The 19,747-nt window shown below is 42.6% G+C and overlaps 2 protein-coding genes across 3 annotated transcripts; one reads left to right on the top strand and one right to left on the bottom strand.

Annotated features, from left to right (window-relative positions):
* Positions 1–228: 228 nt before the first annotated feature.
* On the bottom strand, positions 229–6,584 carry LOC308111452 (uncharacterized protein). Of its 2 annotated transcripts, none has more exons than XM_080466353.1 (11): positions 6,524–6,584; positions 6,300–6,329; positions 3,238–3,285; positions 2,933–2,980; positions 2,763–2,810; positions 2,622–2,669; positions 1,213–1,260; positions 953–1,130; positions 773–874; positions 616–693; positions 229–542 (listed from the first exon to the last, which is right to left on the bottom strand). In XM_080466353.1, the coding sequence occupies exons 1-11, from the start codon at positions 6,541–6,543 to the stop codon at positions 345–347; spliced, it is 846 nt and encodes a 281-aa protein (XP_080322479.1). In that variant the 5' UTR covers positions 6,544–6,584; the 3' UTR covers positions 229–344. The 2 variants fall into 2 exon arrangements, with proteins under 2 accessions (XP_080322479.1, XP_080322480.1); XM_080466354.1 differs by having other exon boundaries at positions 246–429; positions 6,524–6,567.
* A 132-nt stretch (positions 6,585–6,716) lies between these two features.
* Positions 6,717–16,055, top strand: LOC308110590 (heat shock 70 kDa protein 12A-like). Its single transcript, XM_080464984.1, has 4 exons — positions 6,717–7,007; positions 7,796–8,017; positions 8,098–8,269; positions 14,357–16,055. Exons 1-4 carry the CDS (start codon positions 6,726–6,728, stop codon positions 15,388–15,390), a joined length of 1,710 nt encoding a protein of 569 aa, XP_080321110.1. The 5' UTR covers positions 6,717–6,725; the 3' UTR covers positions 15,391–16,055.
* Positions 16,056–19,747: the final 3,692 nt, after the last annotated feature.

The raw sequence follows: 19,747 nt of genomic DNA, 5'->3' as shown, positions 1-19,747 counted from the left end.
GAGGAGCTTCAGCAGGAGCTGGACGCTGCTGTTCACAATGAGAAAGTTTGTTCTGTGTCATAGAGGACGACCTGTTTTGGCCGGGTAAAGCCGGTAGCCACTGGACCCCGCTCCAGTACGTACTGCGCAGTGGAACCGTGGCTTACTACTTCCACTACAATCAGCACTAGCAGTCCTGCTGCTGTGTCAGTGTGACAGATGAACAAACACAACCAGACTCAGATGGTTAAGGTTAGATTGGCTTTATTGTTCCACTCTGAATCTCCATGTTGGCATCAGACATAGATTCTTTGACAGACTTTCACACTGCACACTGAAGGACACAATTGTGGTTCTCAGGCTGTTTAATGGTTGCTTGTGTCTCTGCTGTTGACCTGATGTGCTCTCTGGTCAGAAGGAGCTCTGCTGCTGGAAGCGAGGCACCCCCAGCTGTGAGGAAGAGGAGGGTCATTCAGAGCCATGAGGCAGCCCACCCAGAGGCATTGTGTCAAGAAGTCTTCCACATCCTGATCGCTCTCCACCCTGTGCTCAGAGTGAAATTGCTGTGGAGCAGACGGTGGACAATGTCAGAGCTCTGTGTGAGGATGAGAAGGTGCTGAGCTGTGAGGAACCCACCTGAGGAGCAGCTTCCATCCTGCTGTGGAACACAGCCAGCTGGAGGTTCTGAACACATAACTGTCTGTACTGAATCACCTGCAACAGAGGGAACAACTTCTCACTGAGCCTGTAGTAACTCCATTCACCTTCACATGTGACTCTTTGAGGGCCTTACCTTCTGAGACATGTGTCCTGAGCTCAGAGGACCCAGATCAAACAGCTTCTGGATCAGATGCTTCTTGTCCTCCATGCATATGTCTGCTGTTTTAAATTGTTTCTGGAAAAGTCACAGTAACACATCAGTTAGAAGAAACTGTGGAAGCCTCACACCTCTCACCATCCGACCATTGTCTACCTGAATCTGAGCTTCGGCATTGTCGATGGAAGAACCTGTGGATCTCAGATATTTCTTGACTTTAATCCACTGCAGCTTCAGTCCATCATCCATCTCTTTGAGTCGGGTGGTGTTCACAGGACTGTTCATGTTCTCCAGGTCTGCAGTCTTCATGGACAGATTGATGTCCCCCGCCACCCTGCAGAAATAAACACACCCCATCCTCAGACTGCCACACACACCTGCATCTACCTGTCGACACATCAGATTAGTGACAGCACCTGTCTTTGAAGGACTTCAGTTCTTCTTTACTCTCCTTCAGCGTAGCTCTGTGGACATCAGGAGGAACAACATCAGACAGACCAGCAGTGCTTTGAACCCCGTGCTGGACTTTTCTCTCAGACTGTGATACATGACCTCAGTGGGGCCAAACCCACATGTACTTGGACACATCAATCAACCAACCGAGCATGTCAACCAAACAAACAAACAAACTGAGCAAAACAATCAACAAGTAAACCAACCAACCAATCAACCAATGAGCAAACCAAGATAAACAAAGGGCAAGCCAACGATCCAACAAACCAAATATCAAACCAGTAAGCATAAGAGCAAACCAACCGAAGAGCCAAACAATGAGACACCCAACCAATGGCCAGACAAAATTATTCAGAGAGCATCGGTCAGACACAAGGCAAATCACATTGCTTTACAAAGATAAAACAAACACAAGAAACAAATACATTTCAACTTTGCAAAGAAATAAATGGTAAATGGATTATACATACATAGTAACATTCAACCGCTTGAGCAGTCCCAAAGCAATTTCCCTCTTTAATCACATTCACCCACTCACACACCAGTGGAGGTGGTTGCCATGCAAGGTGCCTTGTCCATCCATTGGGAGAAAGTTGGGGTTTATGTCTTGCTCAAGGACACTTTGATATGTGGACATGTTTAGACAGAATCAAACCTGCAACCCGATTGGGAGACGACTGCTCCACCAACCAAGATACAGCCGCCCCCCCATAAAAAGAAATACATGAGAGCAAGAAATGAATAATCTCAAGCAGAAGCAATTAAGAGTTTGAAATACTTTGACGCCTCTCACATTATCTCTCACACGTGCTCATCCGTTCTATCAGATCAACTTTAGTTTGCACTTTTCTCATATTGATATGTGCAGTCTCCAATCACCTACGCATATGATTTCCTCTCGCCCGAGAACCCCACATGTCACAGTATTCTGGATACCTTCGCAAACAACATACTCGCTCTACACATAGAACAAAGAAATGACACATTTCTACATGAGTGAAGGAACCCTATGCAACCAACATAGAAACAATAATTTTCTACATGAGTGAAGGAACCCAATGCAACCAACATAGAAACAATACATTTTGACATGAGTGGAAGAAGCTCTTCACTGCTTCACTTCAAAAATGAATCTGCAATTAATTTCATAGAGCAATTTTTAAATGACTTAAAAACAGCTCAGCTTTATTTGGCGCTTTTCCTACATTTGTATTTGGAATCCCACAGAGCAAACGAACGAGCCAACCAATGATCCAACCAGCCAACGAGCCAACTAATCAGAGCCAACAAACCAACCAACCACCTTTATGGATGATGGACAGGTGGAACACGTCCCCTGTGACCCTCTGTATGATGATGGTCGGGTGGTTACCTTTCTTTCTGCAGTTTGTCCTTGTAAAAATGTTCCATCTCAGTCAAACTGATTGAAAAGAGAACAAATGAATTAGGATGTGTCAAGAGGAGGGGAACAGTGAGAAAGGGAAGTTTCTGGGGGGAGGAGTGATGTAGTTACCCTGCTCCGCTCAGCTGCACCATGTAAAAGGCATTCATCTCCTCCATCCTGCAGAGAACAAGCAGTGAGAGAGTGAAGAGGAGGAAGAGATGAAAGAGGAGGAAGCACGTGAAGGGGCGGAAGCAGGCGAAGAGGTGGAAGCAGGTTGAAGCAGCTTCCAGTGTTGGTACCTCTCTTTGACCAGGTGTAGCTCGTCCTCCAGACGCTTTACAGCACCACTGTGGGACACATGAGCGGCAGTGAGTACAGTGCTCCAACGAAGCCCCCCAATCTCCCCTGAACCACTCCAAAGCCTTGCATAGCCCATCAAAGCCCCTGGAGCCTCCCCCAAAGCCCCCTGAAGCCCTCTGAAACACTGTTTTGTACCCAAAATCCCCCTGAAAGCCATAGAAGCCACCCCAACCCCCTCCAAACCTTTTGCCTCCCCCCCCCCACAAAAAAAAAGAAGCTATGGATGAAGCTCAGAAGAGTTTACCTGGCCTCTTGAAGTTTGCGGCTGAAGTTTTCTGTAGTCATGTGTGAGCTGAAAGAATACAGCACATACTTCAGTCATCGATAAACCTGATTGTTACCATGGTTACAGCAGTACATAGTTTTCATTCATTTTTTCATTCATTTCCAAATTTATATCGAGCTACACAACACAGGCATAAAAGCCAGAAAAAAATACAATAAAAGAAAAAATAATATCAACACTCCAGCTCGAAAAGGAGTGGGAAGAAGACAAGCTTATTAACTCCCACCCCTGTTCATAAACTTAAATAATAATGATAATGTGGCTGCTACAATAACACTGTTAAAATAAAACCGAAAATAAAACAACAAAAACAGCCAAGACATATAGTCTATTAGATAATGTAAGATATTACTAATACAATATAATCACTTGGTTATTTCTTGTTAACTGTATTACATGTTATATCCTCTTACAATAATAACAACCATAATGATAAAAATAATGATACCAATAACAATAATAACAATAATAACAACTGCAATAGTATAATAGTAATAACAACAATAGACTTCATCATTAGCTAGATCTGACCATTAAAGTATACATCACTTTGTAACACCCATTAGTAATCAAGTACCCATTTCCTCCTTCTGGTATTTTGACCATACTATTTTTTTATATCTTGATTTGAACTGATGAATATTTGGACATCATATTTGTGCTCTACTCCCATTTTGTTCCAGAGTTTAACTCCACATACAGACACACACATACTTTTCCTAGTGGAAAACACTGCTTGAACCTTAAAGTTATCACACCCCCTCAGGTTATATCCCCCTTCTGTGCGTGCAAAAAGCATTTGTATTCTTGCAGGTAGCACATTTTTATTAGCTTTAAACAGAAGTTGGGCAGTAGAGAATTCAACTAAATCATGCAATTTTAACATTTTAGACTGCAAAAATAATATATTAGTGTGATCACAAAATCCTACTTTGTGTAGAATTCTTACAGCCCATTTTTGGAGTATAACAAGGGGGTGTAATGAACTTTTATAGTTATTGCCCCAAACTTCTATACAATAATTTAGATATGGCAAAACTAACGAACCATATAGTTATAGTTAACTGTACATTACTACTGTTAGATGTGTGTGAGTGTGAAAGCTAAGAGGGGAAGTACACCTTTGCAGTCATTCCCTTAAAGCTGTGAAATGTCTTGACCCCTTGTCAAGCAGACAGGCCCATTCTCTGTCTGTTTTTAAAACATGCCTTAAAAAAACCTGTTCTCTTTTGCCTTAGACACCACGTCAGCTGTTGACTTTTCATCCTACACAGTCTTTACTCCTCTTTTAATGTTATTATATAACCCATTTTGGATCCCTTTGATTTGTTTTAACTGTATTAATTTTATTGTATTGTCTGTATCTTTTATCTATTTTATGTTAACATGTGAACTGTGCACTTTTACATCTTTTTTTTGGCAGCGCTTTGGTCCACTGTGGTGTCTTTACATGTGCTTTAAAGTGAAAGTCAAATTTATTATCGAATAAAGTTGGACTGGATCGGATTGGATTTTCAATTATAAAGCTCTTAACACTCCATTATATGTCACAGATCTGTTCGTCCCATTTTACCCTAGAAGAACATTTGGTTCTCAGCTTGCTGCTTACTGGAGGTCCTTAGGTTCACTAGAAGTAGAATAGGAGGCAGAGCTTTCAGCTATCAGGCTGCACTCGTGTGGAACCAGCTCCAGTTTCAGCTAAGGAGGCTGACAGTCTCTACTTTCAAGGTTGGCTGAAGGATTTTCTGTATAATAAAGGTTGCTGCTGGAGCTGATTCAGGCTAGTGACGCTGCTATAGGTTCAGGCTACTTTCCTTTCTCACTCACCATTTTGTCACTATTACATGTCACTAACTTTCTCTCTCTCTCTCTCTCACAAATTGATAGCAGCCACTCCCAACTCTGGGCCGTTTGGGACCTTTAGTACTGTAACTGTTGTTATGACTACTGTAACTACTGTCACAACTACTGTATTAACTTCTGTAATCACTACTGTAATCACTACTGTAATGAATTTGAATACTGTAATAACAAATTTAACAACAACTGTAATGACTACTGTTATGAATATTCTAAAAACATTGTAACAACAACTGTTAAGACTATTGTAATAACAAACGTAACAACTGTAATGACTACTGTTATGACTATTGTAAAGACTTTTGTAATGACTACTGTAACCACTGTAACAGCTATTTTTATAGCAACTATAACTACTGTAATGACTGTAACAAATATTGCAACTATTGTAATGACTACTGTTATGACTATTGTAATAAGCAACATAACAGTAACTGTAATGACTACTGTAATGACAATTGTAATGACTACTGTAAAGACATTTGTAATGACAGCTATTTTAATAGCAACTATAACTACTGTAATGACTAACAAATATTGCAACTACTATAATGGCAACTGAAATTACTGTTATGACTACTTTAATGTCAAGTGTAATGCTTATGTAACAACCGTTGTCATTATTAGGGTAACGACTCCTGTTACGACGAGTGTAATAACTACAGTAATGATTACTGTTATTAATATTGTTGTTACCTATTGTAACAACTACTGCATCGACAACGCCTGTAACTATTGTTTACAACCACATAACAACCACTGTAACTACTGAAACAACAACTATAACGACTGTTATGACCACTGTAACAACTACTGTTATGGCTACTGTAATGACGACTTTAACTACTGTTATGGCTACTGTGACAGATGTAGTAACGGCTACTGTTGCCAATACATAACAACTACTGTAACCACTACCATTAGTAAAGAGTGCTTCGACTGTTTCTGTTAGTACCACAGCAACAATTATTAGCCCCCCTCCTATTCCTGCTTGAGCTTTGATCCTTCCAGTGTTTGTATGAATCGTCTTCATGATGATAAAACAAGGAGTGAGTCTATAGTCAGTCGATATTCATCATATAGAATTAGTATATGAGCCGTGCTTATCCGGTCTGTGAGAAAAAATAAACTGCTCAACCAGCAAGTGTGAAACTTCTTACCTTGACTCATACAGACCTCCAGCAGGATCTCTAAAGTGGAGACAGGGAGGACAGAGTGAAATGGAGACAGATGACAGAGTGAAGTGGAGACATGAGGACAGAGTTAAGTGGAGACATGAGGACAGAGTGAAGTGGACACAGGAGGACAGAGTGAAGTGGAGACAGATGACACAGTGAAGTGGAGACATTAAGAAACTGTTATATGAGGTGGAGAAGAAGACTACCTGCTCCTGTGGCGGTTCATCCTGTTCTCTGTGTGACTGCAGCTCTGCAGGAAACCTGCACCAAAGCAGGGCAGGTAAAAGCTTGGGGGCAGAATTACACTGGACCCTCCCTCACTTCCTCGCTCAGTCCCTCCCCCTGTCCCTCCCATGAGCTTCCTTTATAAGCCTCTGCACAGCCGTCACCTGCAGGACAACTTTCACCATGAGTGAGTCTTACATCATCGCCATCGACTTTGGGACGGCGTACAGTGGCTATGCCTTCAGCCTGACAGCCAGGGGGGCCGAAACTGACCCCTTCATCAAGTACTGGGGTGCAGAGGTGGGGCAGAAGACAGTGAAGACTCCCACCTGCATCCTTTTTGATGAGCATGAAGAATTCGTCTGTTTTGGTTATGAAGCCCAGAAGGTCTATCTGAAGATGAGGGGGAAGGAAGCGACGCAGAAGTTCTACTTCCAGTGCTTCAAGATGTCACTGTATGGCCAAGTGAGTGAACATTTCTCTGTATCACCAAACATGAGGTGCCTGTCTCTACTGCTTTATCTGTCTCTGTCTCTGCTGGTGTGTCTGTGTCTGTCTCTGCGTCTTTCTCTTTCTCTGCTGGTGTGTCTGTCTCGGTCTCTGCTCACTTCACAGTCAACCACTGGGCTACAATACATATAAAAGACATAATGACACCAGATGTTTTTATAGATACATCTGTATGAAATGTATAGATTACGGAGGAAGTGAAGAAGAAGAGCATGAGGAGCAGGAGTAGAGGAGGGGGGGAGGAAGAGTATAGGAGGAGGGTGAGGAGGTATAGAGGAATTTGACAAAGTATGCAGATGTAACAATTTATTACAGATAAATTAAAGCTTTAATCCTGTTCTGATTCATTCTGTGTCTGTTACTACGTCTGAAGTTCAGCTTTTATTAATCTGTAGCACCTCCCAGAGTACAGGAGGCCAAACAGGAGGTGAGCTCAGAGGGGAAGGGAGGAGTTTTAGGAGGTGGGAGGAGTCAGGGCTTTGGATGTTTGTTGTTTACCCCTCTGTGTTTCTGGGTACGGCTGCTTTGTGTGTTTATTAACAGTGAGATGAGCGTTGGCATTATGATTTCCCATTTTAATTATTATTATCATTATGTTCTCTCAGTAAAAGCCTGTATTTAAGGAACAACAGCTAAAAGGCTATCTTCAATAATGGTTACTCGTGACTTTCACCATTTCTGTCATAAAATCTGATTAAAGCAATAAAACCTCATGACAATGGAATGCTTGTGCAACTCTGCAGAAACTGGACGACAGCGTGACCATTCAAGCGGCCAACGGGAAGCCGATGAAGGCCCTGAAAGTCTTCACTGAGGCCCTGAGATACATGAAGGATGATGCTCTGAAGACCATCAACAGCTCCTCTGGGAAAGTGTTCAAGCAATCAGACTTCTGCTGGGTGCTGACTGTTCCTGCCATCTGGGATCATTCAGCCAAGCAGTTCATGAGGAAAGCTGCCACTCAGGTAACGAAGTCCAGAGGAGGGGGCTCCAAACTCGCTCTTCATGATGACAGGAGCAACTGCTTCATCTCCTTCTTCTGCAGGCTGGGATTGTGACCACCGGGAAGGAGGACCGGTTGGTCATCGCACTGGAGCCTGAGGCAGCCTCAGTGTGGTGTAAGAAGCTCCCAGCTGACGGCTTCATAGCAGAAAACCAGGGACAAGTCAGTCTGGATCAGACTCCAGGAACACAGTACATCGTTGTGGACTGTGGAGGTTTGTTTTTACACTTTTCTTCACAAGTCACTGCATTATATCCATCCATTTGGTTTTTGAAGACCAGAGTTCTCACAGAAGTACAGAACACATGTGTCTTAGGTTTTGTAGTTTTCAGGCTCCCAGAATCTGAATTCTAGCTTTACATATCACATCTGTGGTTGATTTTATGAGTGCCAACCTTCAGAAGATGGGGGCTTTTCCACCAGAAAGAACCAGGTGCTAGTTCGGAGCCAGGGCCAGCCTTAGCACCAGTTCTTTGTCTTTCCACCTCCAAAGCCCCGGCCAAACAAGGGCTAAACTGGTGCTACACTGGCCCCACTTCGTTGCTGGGCCAAAGAGGAGCCAGACTAGGGCCCGACGCATCATGAGCTGGGGGCGGAGTTATCTCTGGAGTTATCGCTACCGAAAAGGCGGAAGCGAGGCTGTACCGGCTTTCTGAAAACTACAGCGAACACGGAGCCCCAGAGTGGTTATAGTGAAAAAAATGTAAATAACGCGTGGGAATGATATAATAAGTCGCGACCTGAAGTTAATAATATGAGGGAACGGGATTATTTAATCCTCGTTCACGGAGCCGCAGCCCTCGAGAGCACTGCAGAGCTCCTCCTGTCAGTCAGCTGCGTTTTTTTCACACTTTTCATGGTGACAGTATTATAACTAAAGTCACGTCCAGGTCTTGTTTCGCATTCTGACCGCAGGCTGAGGACCTGCAGCCTCTGAGCAATGCAGTGTGCAGCTGCTCCGCTCCGCTCCGAGACACTCCAATATTATTTTATAACCACAGAACTTCTTTATAATAAATACTTTTGGTTCATCAGCAACTAAAAAACAAACTACATACTACTGTCAATGAAAGCTTGGATTTTATAGGCATAAAATGAGCCTTTTAACTGCGCTTCATGTGAAAGAGAATTTTAATCAGCGTGTTTACGTAGGTTGCCATTGGAAACAGTTTTTAGAGCTTCGTTCTATCATTGTACACCTCCAATCTTCTCCAATGTTGAAGCATTTGATTCAGACACACCCAGAAATAATGTGAAAGGAGCAGAAATTCACAGTGTAATGCCCAAATGTTGAAAAATAAGCCCCAAACTCATACACGCGTTATTTTTTTCCCTCAATGGCCACTCTGAGGCTCTGGACTAAAGGAAGATGGACGTGAAAAAACACCAATAGAGATAAGAAGAGACGTAATGTTTTCTGGCTCCTTGGTGCATCTGAGGTTCAGGCCAAACTAGATGTAGCGAACCGGACTAAACCGATGAATACAGTCCGTCTCCTTGTACCTGTATGAGCGCTGTCAGCGTGAAATTGGTGAAGTCAGTGACATCAGTGACGTATCACGTTTTGGAGTGAGGCAATAACGTGCCAAAAGAACCGGTTCTTTGGTGGTGCTTATTTAAGAACTGGCCCTGGCACCGCCCAGAACTAGCTCCTGGTCCTTTCTGGTAGAAAAGCATTAAGTGTGAAGCGGTCTGTTAGTAATCCCCTTGCAGCTGAGACCAGTTTACAGCTTCCTAATGTGGGATCTTCTCATTTAAATCCGATGAAAGAACAGAGGGAAGATGCTTCCTCGAAGGTATACAGTTATATTACTGTGCTTGAACTCAGCACAGACCACACTGGTTTCCCAGCACAAACACGCAGCCTCCTACACAGTCTTTGTTTTCCAACACGCAGTCCCAGCAGGAGTGTGTCATCGGTGCTTACCCGCAACAGCCTCAGTTATTTTTTGAACAGTAGCGGCCCAGATGCTGGTGCTCTGCATCTTCACTGGTGTCACAATTAGATTACGATTATCTTGTCAACGATTTGATTCGATTCAATTAAATTTCACAATGCATCATGATGCACAACTGTGTTGCATCCTCAATTTTCTTCATAACTGCTCATGGATACATTTTCCTATTCATGAATACAAGCAGTCAGATAAATATGAACTCGCTTTTTAATTTAGAAAATGACAAACGTCATAAATTCAATGAAATATTATTTATATGACACCAAATATAACACAGTCATTTCTAGGTACTTTTTACAGAGAGAAACCCAACAAATCCACTTGAGCAAGCATGAGTGACTGTGGAAAGGAAAAACTCCCTTGAGCAGGAAGAAAAGGATAAACGGACAGACAGAATGAGAGAGGGACTCAAACCCTGGTTCGAGTAGTGTAGGGATAAATAAACTGGTCTGGGTAGGGGGTAGGGATTCAAATCCTGGTTCGGGTAGTCATTAACATAACTTTAGTCTGAACACAGCAGACAGCAAGTGTATTTACATTACAACAGTAAATGCTAAAATGTAGTGATACCCAAATTAAACTTCATGAACCACTGTCTTTATTTTCTGGAGCCACTAGATGGCGCTGTCTGTTCAACAATTGTTTCAAAGCACACTTCATTGCCAGTCTATCAGTCTCTAGCTTCAAACCAAGAGTGCCATCTGGTGGAGTCAGAAAATATACACAGTGGTTCATGAAGCTTCATGAAGCGTCATTTGGCCATCACTGCCAAGTTTTGTGAGGTTTTTTTATGTGACATCAGAGGTCTACCGGTAAGACTAGAACCCTATTTTCAACATCTCCTGACTGGAAACAACATGGTAAACAGTCACACTTCAGGCATAATTTGATCAGATAACAGAGAAGATCTTTTGTGTAGTTGGAGGCTGCACAAACAGACAGGAAACCTGTCCATACCTCTCATTTGATCGTTCCTCTGCTGACCCTGAGAGAAGGGAGAGATGAATGCAGTTGGGAGTAGGGAAGGTTGGGCGACAACTCCACACTTTGCAGTGGCCAATACATATCAGCTTAGTAATTTGCTTCTGTGTGGACAATTTTTATGGTTGAATTACAGAAGTTAGTCTCTCCTGTTCCAGTCTCCAGACTAACTTTCGCTCCAGGGCTAAAGCTTCAGGGTTAACTCTCTCTCTTCACAGCAGTCAGGAAGCAGGTCACAGGACTCGGTTTCATGTTCAGCACCTGTACCATTTATTTGCCAATAAGCGACATCAGACTAACTGCTGGTTCAAATGTCTGTGGTCAAACCTATTGGGCACCATGTACGCTCCACAGCGTAAGTTTCATATGCCTCCTTTAGGATGACGTCGCATGGGGACCGAGGGTACGTCCTAAAAGTCCCTCCTATCTCTTTATCTATCGACTTCACCTTAGCCCCTGGATGATGTCACGGGGTTAAGGAAAGGTGTTACAAGGCTTCCTAAAGGAGTTAGTGAAAGGTGATCACGGTGGTGTGGCAGTCGAACCGTACTTTCACTCAGTGACGTCATAATAATGCGACAGCGGCGCAAGTCGCTTATTAGTTGAACTCCTTATAGCATGTAACTCTGAGCCATACTACAAGTTAGAGCTCACCCACCAGCGATGCGACACATGATTCAATTTGATACACTAATTATTTGCGAGTTGGAGTGTGCGAGCTCGGTCCCTCAATGACCAGTCTATAGTATGCACAGTACAGCGTGTAGATAGATGTGACACACTGCTCAATGCATACTGTTGACAGTAAGGTTGTTGGAGGTGTGCGTAGCGTCGACACAGACATCTGCCGTGGTGGGAAAAGAACTACATTTTCTTACAGTTGATCTTACATACAGTTTCTGAAAATGGACTACAAAAAGCGCATTTGGGTTTTATATGATTTAAAGTTGTTCAAGGCAGGTTATTGCTTTGGTCGCTTACATGATCTACTCCTTTTTACCGACATCGCGAGTTTCTGTAAACGCTCGGATGAGCGGGTCCCTTTAAATGTTGTCGGTGCAAGCAATTGTGGGGCAGCATGAGCTCGCCTCCTTTGATAAAGGATGCATCAGTGGTTCCTAAGCTAAAGGAGGCTCTAAAGGAAGCAACGGGCCTCCTTTCCTTTGCTTATTGAGAATTCGGACAGTCCTTATCATGGCCGCCACACAAAACACTTCCGGAGTTAAGGAAAAGTCGATAGATAAGGAGATAGGAGGGACAATTCAGACGTACCCTGAGACTCAATTTCACGATATTTAGTGAGCGCAGACTTGCAGCTTCATGCCAGTCTTTGAATCGTGTTGATAGGCCAAGTAAAACCAGATTTATGATGAAAATTAAATGTGATGTTGTCGGCAGTGCTCAGTGAGCAGTTGGAGCCATTAATAAAGTTTTTTTTCCATTAATTTGTGAACGATTTATGAAAAAACAGACGATCAATGCTTACTACATACGTAGATCTAGTTCTACTCTATAACTCTATGCTCCCCCCTCCCTTGCCGAATCGCGTGTTGCCCACATCCAGCCAATCAAAAAAAGAAAATGGATTTGTAACTGTTTAGTAAGAATTCGTTTAGATATGCTTTCATTCATCTTTTATTTCATGTTTGTGTCTGTCAGTATAAAAATCGATCCTTGACCTGCTCATATTTTGTATTGTTTTTGCAATTTTAGGTCTCGTATGTTCATCTAGTATGTCAAAATAAATAATTGTAGAACCAAATAGGTGAGGTTGTGCTGAACAAAATGATACCAAACCCATTTTATCAGCTTCAAATCGTGAAATATGAGGTCAAATCCAAAATATAGTCAAAACAGTGACTTTATACAATCATCTATATCTATTGTATTGAATTTGTTATATACATATATATATATATATATATATATATATATATGTACATATATTTGTGCATTGTTTTGTGTAATGAACTACTTGAATGGCTTCTCAGTTGTGAAATTAGTTCGATAAACGTGCTCTTGTCTTTTAGTTTTCTGTATTTGGGGGGGGTGATTTTAGGTCCAGTGTGTTCTTCCAGGGTGTCAAAATGAACAAATAACTGTAGAATCATGTAGGTGAGGTTATGCTAAAAAAAGGGACAAGGAATATTCAAGATCAACACTTTAACTAGTGAGATATGAACGTAAAAACAACAGCAGTGAAAACAGTCAAATTGAGCTCCGGTGCCCAGAGGGTTTGGTGTTGTATGAACTATATCTTTCATCTCCTCTTGATATTTTGGCAGAACACAATTTACAGTCTTATTTTTTTCATTTTTATTCCCCAGACAATGCTCGTGCCCTCTTGTGTACTGGCAGGGGACATTGCTGTCACATGACATGACATAGTACTCAATGGGTTTTTTTAACTTGAGAACTTTATTGTTGCAATAACCCCCCCCCCCCAAAAAAAAACATTACTATGTTATAATGTATTATGTTTTATCGCAGCATCGATGCAGAATTATCCGCATCTGCGTCACGTAGAAAGACAATGCACAAACAATTAGATCCATCACCCTACCAGACACCGTACCTCCATCTATCCAACTGCTTCTGGCCATGAGCCAAGCCAGCTTTAGAGACTCTGCTGAAGTTCCTGGTTTGACACCCACCCAAGTGGCCATCTATGATAGTGGCATTCATCCTCGTGAATGACCTGACACGTTAAGATCTTATTTGTAGACTTTACTGGTTTATGGCTGGTGCCCAGGTCAGTGAGGGTCTGTTAGCGAGTGGGGTGTCCCCCTTCAGGAGATAACCTGAATTGGTCATTAGTTTATAATGAACTGCCTGGAAAACCATTTCCTGACATGTAACTTAGTGTACCATCATGTAGTAATCTGATGGAGCAGAGGGAGGCAGAGCGTACAGCCTAACCTGGCTCCTCCAACATCTCAGTCGGCATGGTGCTAGTGAAGTTAGGATCAACTTAATCACTGACATGTCACATTATCACCTTACCTAGTGCGAGCATGGACAGAGCCTGAGTTTGTTGAGCTGTGTAAGAGAAGTGAGACTCTGTTGTTATTATATAGATTAAATAACAAAATGACCCAGTGAAGGTTGATCAAACTGCATGCGACAGTGTTGGAGGTTTCCTCTAAGTCTTTGCTAAAGTTTGACCTCCCCATCCCAAACCCAGAGGCAGCAGCACCTGAACAGGTGAGAAAAGGTTCACCTGTTGAAATGAGATACTCTGAAGACTCTTTACCAACTCATATTGATATCCTCTGCTCTCAGATCAGCTCTAAACCATGTTATCATGTAGCAGTGAGCAGTTCTGTGATGTTGTCTGGTGTCACTCCCTCTTTGCACCACAGGTGGGACCATCGACATCACTGTGCACGAGGTGCTGGGTGGAGGAGCCCTGAAGGAGCTGCACAAGGCCTCTGGAAATGATATGGGAGGACAAGTTGTGGACAGAAAGTTTAGGGAGTTTCTCAAAGAGATCTTTGGTGAAGGTCTGTGGGAAAAGTATGAACGAGAGCAACCAGGAGAGCTGCAGAAAATGATGTATGAATTCACTCTTTCAAAGAGACATGACGACGAAGCAGAGATTAGCTGTCCGTACAACCTGGCAGAGCTGGTTAAAGAGAGCGGGAAAGATTTGAAAACCTTCATTGAAGGAGTGAGAGGGGCCTCATGGAATGAGGGATTAATCCAAATCTCCAAGGAGAAGATGAGGTCCTTCTTCGATGACAGTCTCAGAGGCATCACGAAATGCCTGAAGGAAATTCTGAAGAAAGATTTCTGCATCGGGTACATCTTGCTGGTGGGGGGCTACAGTGAGAGTCAGACTCTGAGGCAACACGTCATCAATAAATTCAAGAATCAATGTCAAGTCCTGTGTCCTCTCCGAGCACAAGAGGCCATCGTGAAGGGAGCTGTGATGTTTGGAACAAACCCTGCCGTGGTGTCTTCTCGTAAAAGTGCCTTCACTTATGGACTTGAAGTCACCAAAGACTTCAATCCCTCCATACACAAAGAAGAAAAGAAGTTCACCACAGACACCGGAGACCTGTGCGACGACATCTTCAAGAGGCTGGTGGAGATCGATGAGGATGTCGGCTGGGCAGAACCCAGAGAGTACAGCTTAGTTCCAACACAGTCCACTCAGACCAGCATGACCTTCTCTTTTTTCCGCACAGAGAGAAACAACCCACAGTACGTGGATGAGTGGGGGGTGGAGAAAATTGGATCCATGGATGTGAGCATGCCCAACACCACTCGAGGCAAAGATCGCAAAGTCAAACTGAAAATCAAGTTTGGCTTCACAGAGATGACGGCCACAGCCACAGACGAAGACTCTGGCTGCACCCAATCCGTGGAGCTGGACTTCATGAGGAGGTCTTGAGGAAGACCCACTAGATCCTGGTAGCTACTGTTCAACCAGCTCAGCTGGACCGGGTGCTGGAGCTGGTTACATAAGTAAAGTGCTCAGATTTCCACTCTTCACTTTGAATCGTCCTCCCAGAGCTCCTGTTACTTTGACATGTTGAAAGAAATCCAGTAAGAACATCCAGAAATGGTAACATTTGTATTCTGCTTTTTTGAAATATTATTTTGATGAGGAGCCAATCAAGGGATTTTTTTTGTAAAGTTAAGGAGCTGTTTAGTGTTAACCAGACAAACTAATTAAACAGTTTTAAATACCTAAAACATGGTTTTGTTTGTTTGTTGGTGTATTTGGGAAACAAGGAGTTTTCTAAGTTCTTTGTAACAGACACTTTTTTTTAAACGTAATTTGCTGATTAATGTGTGAATCATGACAGACTGTTTTTGGACCAAATAAAGCCTCAAGCGGAGCTCTGTGAATCAAAACAGCGGTTACATAGAATGAGGGCTAAACGTGACCTGTGTAAACTGTTTCACACATTTTGTTTTCTCCAGTATCTGCTTCAGTGACGTCTCAGATCAAACTGTAATTCCCACATCTCAGGACTGAGACAAAGCTAATGCACAGTGAGAGGAAAGGGAATGTTTTCAGGCCATTTGTTCAATAAAGTTTCCAGTGCTCAGATTTGTGCTGTTTTTAATTTCATGAAACCAGAGAAACATGTTGCAGATGTTAACGTGTCCAATTACCAGAAGCCCACAGACAATTTCCTCTAAGGGGAACCCTGCAGCTGATGGAGTGGCAATTCTGTGTGTGTGTGTGTGTGTGTGTGTGTGTGTGTGTGTGTGTGTGTGTGTGTGTGTGTGTGTGTGTGTGTGTGTGTGTGTGTGTGTGTGTGTGTGTGTGTGTGTGTGTGTGTGTGTGTGTGTGTGTGTGTGTGTGTGTGTGTGTGTGTGTGTGTGTTAGAAAATGGAGAACCAAGGGTATTGCAAGGGCCAATGCACATTGATTCAATTTCTCCATTCCTTAAACCCCTTCATCCCTTTGTTTCTGTCTGTATAGTAGGATTATTCTGTCTTTGTGACTTTGGTTTCCAAAGGTTATAAATTCCTAATTTCTTGCTTATTTGGGCTGCAGTATTGTGAGTAATCTAAAATTTCTGCACACATTGTCAGTAGTATACCCCAGGATCATTGAGAGTTTTTATCATTTGTCACAAGACACTCGCACCGGAGGAAGGCCCCACCAGGGTGGATCACGTCGTGGAGTTTGTCCCGTAGCCAATCAGAGATTTTTTGGGTTGATGATTGCATATTATAATGGTTGAGTTAATTGTTAGCAGTCTTTCATATATTTAGATTTGATTTGATCCATTCCTTGATATTCATTAGGGACCGAGCCCCCACCCAGCTCGTGTACTGGTTTGGATTGGGTACGTTGTCGTATAATTTAGACTGCAGTGGAAACATTTTGTTAATCATGATTTGATTTTTTAAATATTGACCCAAAAGTACAAATATGATTTCCAGGAAATCCGAACCAAATTCTAATAGAAGAATTTGGCCATTATATCTTAATTTTATATTAGTGTTTTACTGTTTTTTCTCCATTTGATTTCTGGTTCCTTGAAGCCTAGACGTGACACAAGGGCTGGTTCTCGGAGGGTGGAAAGTGAAATCATACCAAAAGACTAAACCATACACATCATCTGAAAGGTCTTGATAAGTCGATTAGTGTCATAAAGGTTTGGCTATTCTACATAGTTCCTGTTTTGAAATATTGACCTCTAAACTTTTAATTTGGTGGATATTGTAAGTCCCATAACTCTGCAACTGAATGAGGCACAAGCATGAATAAAGTGTTATACAAAGTTCCTGACCTATTCTATCACATGGGCTGTGGTTATGCGTGCTCACCCACAGGGGGCGCCATAAAACATAAAAAATTAGATTTCCACTTTAACCTTTGGTAAGAAATTATCTGCAGGTTTATATACAAGAAGAACTACATATTTCACAGGCTCTGCCATCACAGAGTGAAGAACAGCTTTTGGGAATTGTAGTTCTTTTTTTTCCTTTTTTTTTTAAAGGCTGTTTCTCATAAATGGGGATATGAAATATAAAAGTTGTGGTGTCCTGAGGGGTTTTACTGGGTAATAAATATAGCAGTGTGGTTAGAATTTAAAACTGGTATTGACAATTCTGGGACATCTAAAAGGGTATTTTAAGTTTACAGTAGGCTGTGACAATGTGGCCGTTTTCCAATACCCATACTGTCCATACTTGTGCTCTCGTGTACCCGTGAAACGTCACCAGTACTTGCTGGTACATGGAGGATCTGTGCAGGACAAGAGCATCCTGCATAGATCCCCAGTTTCCAATGTACACATCAATAAACCTCATATATTATAGACTCTGTTTTAACGACAGGAAGATGCAGGAAAGATTCTACCTTGCTGACATGTTTCAGCTGCATCTGTCGTCTTCCTCAGAGCCTCATCTGGCCAATCACCTGATAAATACTGACATGTCATCACACAATAGATGACGCTCTGAGGAAGATGCAGCTGAAACATGTCAGCAAGGTAGAATCTTTCCTGCATCTCCCTGTCGTTAAAAAAGGCCGTATAATATATGAGGTTTAGAATGACAAAATGAACAATTCAACTATCAATAAACCTCCTTTGGCATCACAAATAACTAGAGAGGAAAAGTTTTCTTTTTAGGTAATGTGTTGTGGCTCTGCCGGAGGAAGAATTAGAAGGTGACACCATCAACAGCCCCAGCAGTACAGCAGAATGCCTGATGACCAGCAGGAGCATCAGTATCAACATAACGATGCTCCTGGAAACCCTGAAGCTGGAGTCACGACACCTCCAGGAGAGAAAGTTTCCAGGATAGGAACATTATTGACCTGTGTATCACTGCATAGGGTTCCTGGGAAATAAAAGAAAGAACTTTGGAATTTTTAAAAACTATGTAATTTTTCTATGTACATAATGTTTCTAACTTGTGTTTTTACTGTTGTAGGATCTGCTGAAGTTTATTAAATAAAGTTTCCTTTATCTTCTGCTTGATATCTTTCTTTGCTCGACACTGTAAGCCATGTGTGTATTTATGTTTTTCCTCTCACACAGTATAAGCCATTTATGTATTTATTCTAAAGAGAAATTGTTAGAGCTAATGATTGAAGTGCTTAACTGTAGGATGTGTATTAGACAAATGTAATACAGTACATATTAATGACATGAGCAGAAGGATGACAACAAGCAGCAGGTATGTGAAAAGCTGGTTAATTCATTTAATAAACATCAGGGATCTTCAGTAAAACAGTAAAATAATTATTTGTATTAGTAGGACATTTCTGATCAGCTCCATGGAGATGAATAGTAAAATAAAGGCGTATAGGAGGTTGAAGTAATAGTAACACTGTACTATACACAGAACTATACACTGTACTTTATACAGTACTGTACATGGTACTAAACACAGTACTGTACATTGTACTATACACAGCATGTATGTGACAGAAAAGGTACGATTTTACAATAATGTTCTAAAATTGAGATCATCATATAAAATATCATGTACAAATCACCTTCCTACTGAACCAGAGAGGAAACAGGTTCCTCCTCCTCCTCCTCCTCCTCCTCCTCCTCCTCCTCCTCCTCAGCTTCAGGGTCCATCATCCAGCCATGACAGCCACCGCGTCATCAAGTACTCGTGTTCAAATTCTCCATTAACGCCTGTGCATCCTCGTAAATTTGCATTTCCGCACTTCCGAGGACGCCCTGCAAGTAGTTACTCGTGACGTAGGCGAGTACACACTGGAGCTCTAAGAATTGGAAAACGGCCTGTGTCTGCCTCTGTGTTTCTCACCTCGTGTTTTCAATTAACCAATGTTCCACTTGTGTCCACCCCTTCCTTGTGTATTTAAACTCCTCTCCCTCTGTTGTCCTTGTCGGATCGTCTCGTCAACATGTCTTGTCTCCTCGTCACTTGTCTTTTCTCTGGTCAGCCCGTTGCGCCACTTGCCCCATCGCCCTTGTGTCCCCTGTGTCTCCTCGTATTCCCTGGACTTTGTTTACAATAAACCTGGTTTTCACAGAACTGGCTGAGTCTGCATTTGGGTCCACCCTGCACAACCCTGGCAGAACGATCCGACCATCATGGACCCAGCAGACTCACCAGTTCCACATAAATCCTTCAAGGCTTCCCTGCGACCTGTTCCTGTCCGGCCTGCTTACCTGCGACCCGTTCCAGTCCGGCCAGTCTGTTTCCCAGTGACCCGTTTCCCGCCTGGCCTGCCCCCCCCCCCCCCCCCCCCAATGACCTGTTCCCGCCTGGCGTCTCCTCGTGTTCCCTGGACTTTGTTT

This window comes from Lipophrys pholis (assembly GCF_963383615.2).
Source record: "Lipophrys pholis genome assembly, chromosome: 6".
Taxonomy (NCBI): domain Eukaryota; kingdom Metazoa; phylum Chordata; class Actinopteri; order Blenniiformes; family Blenniidae; genus Lipophrys; species Lipophrys pholis.
The sequence above is the reverse complement of the archived record's forward strand: the minus strand, read 5'-3'. Positions and strand labels throughout refer to the sequence as shown.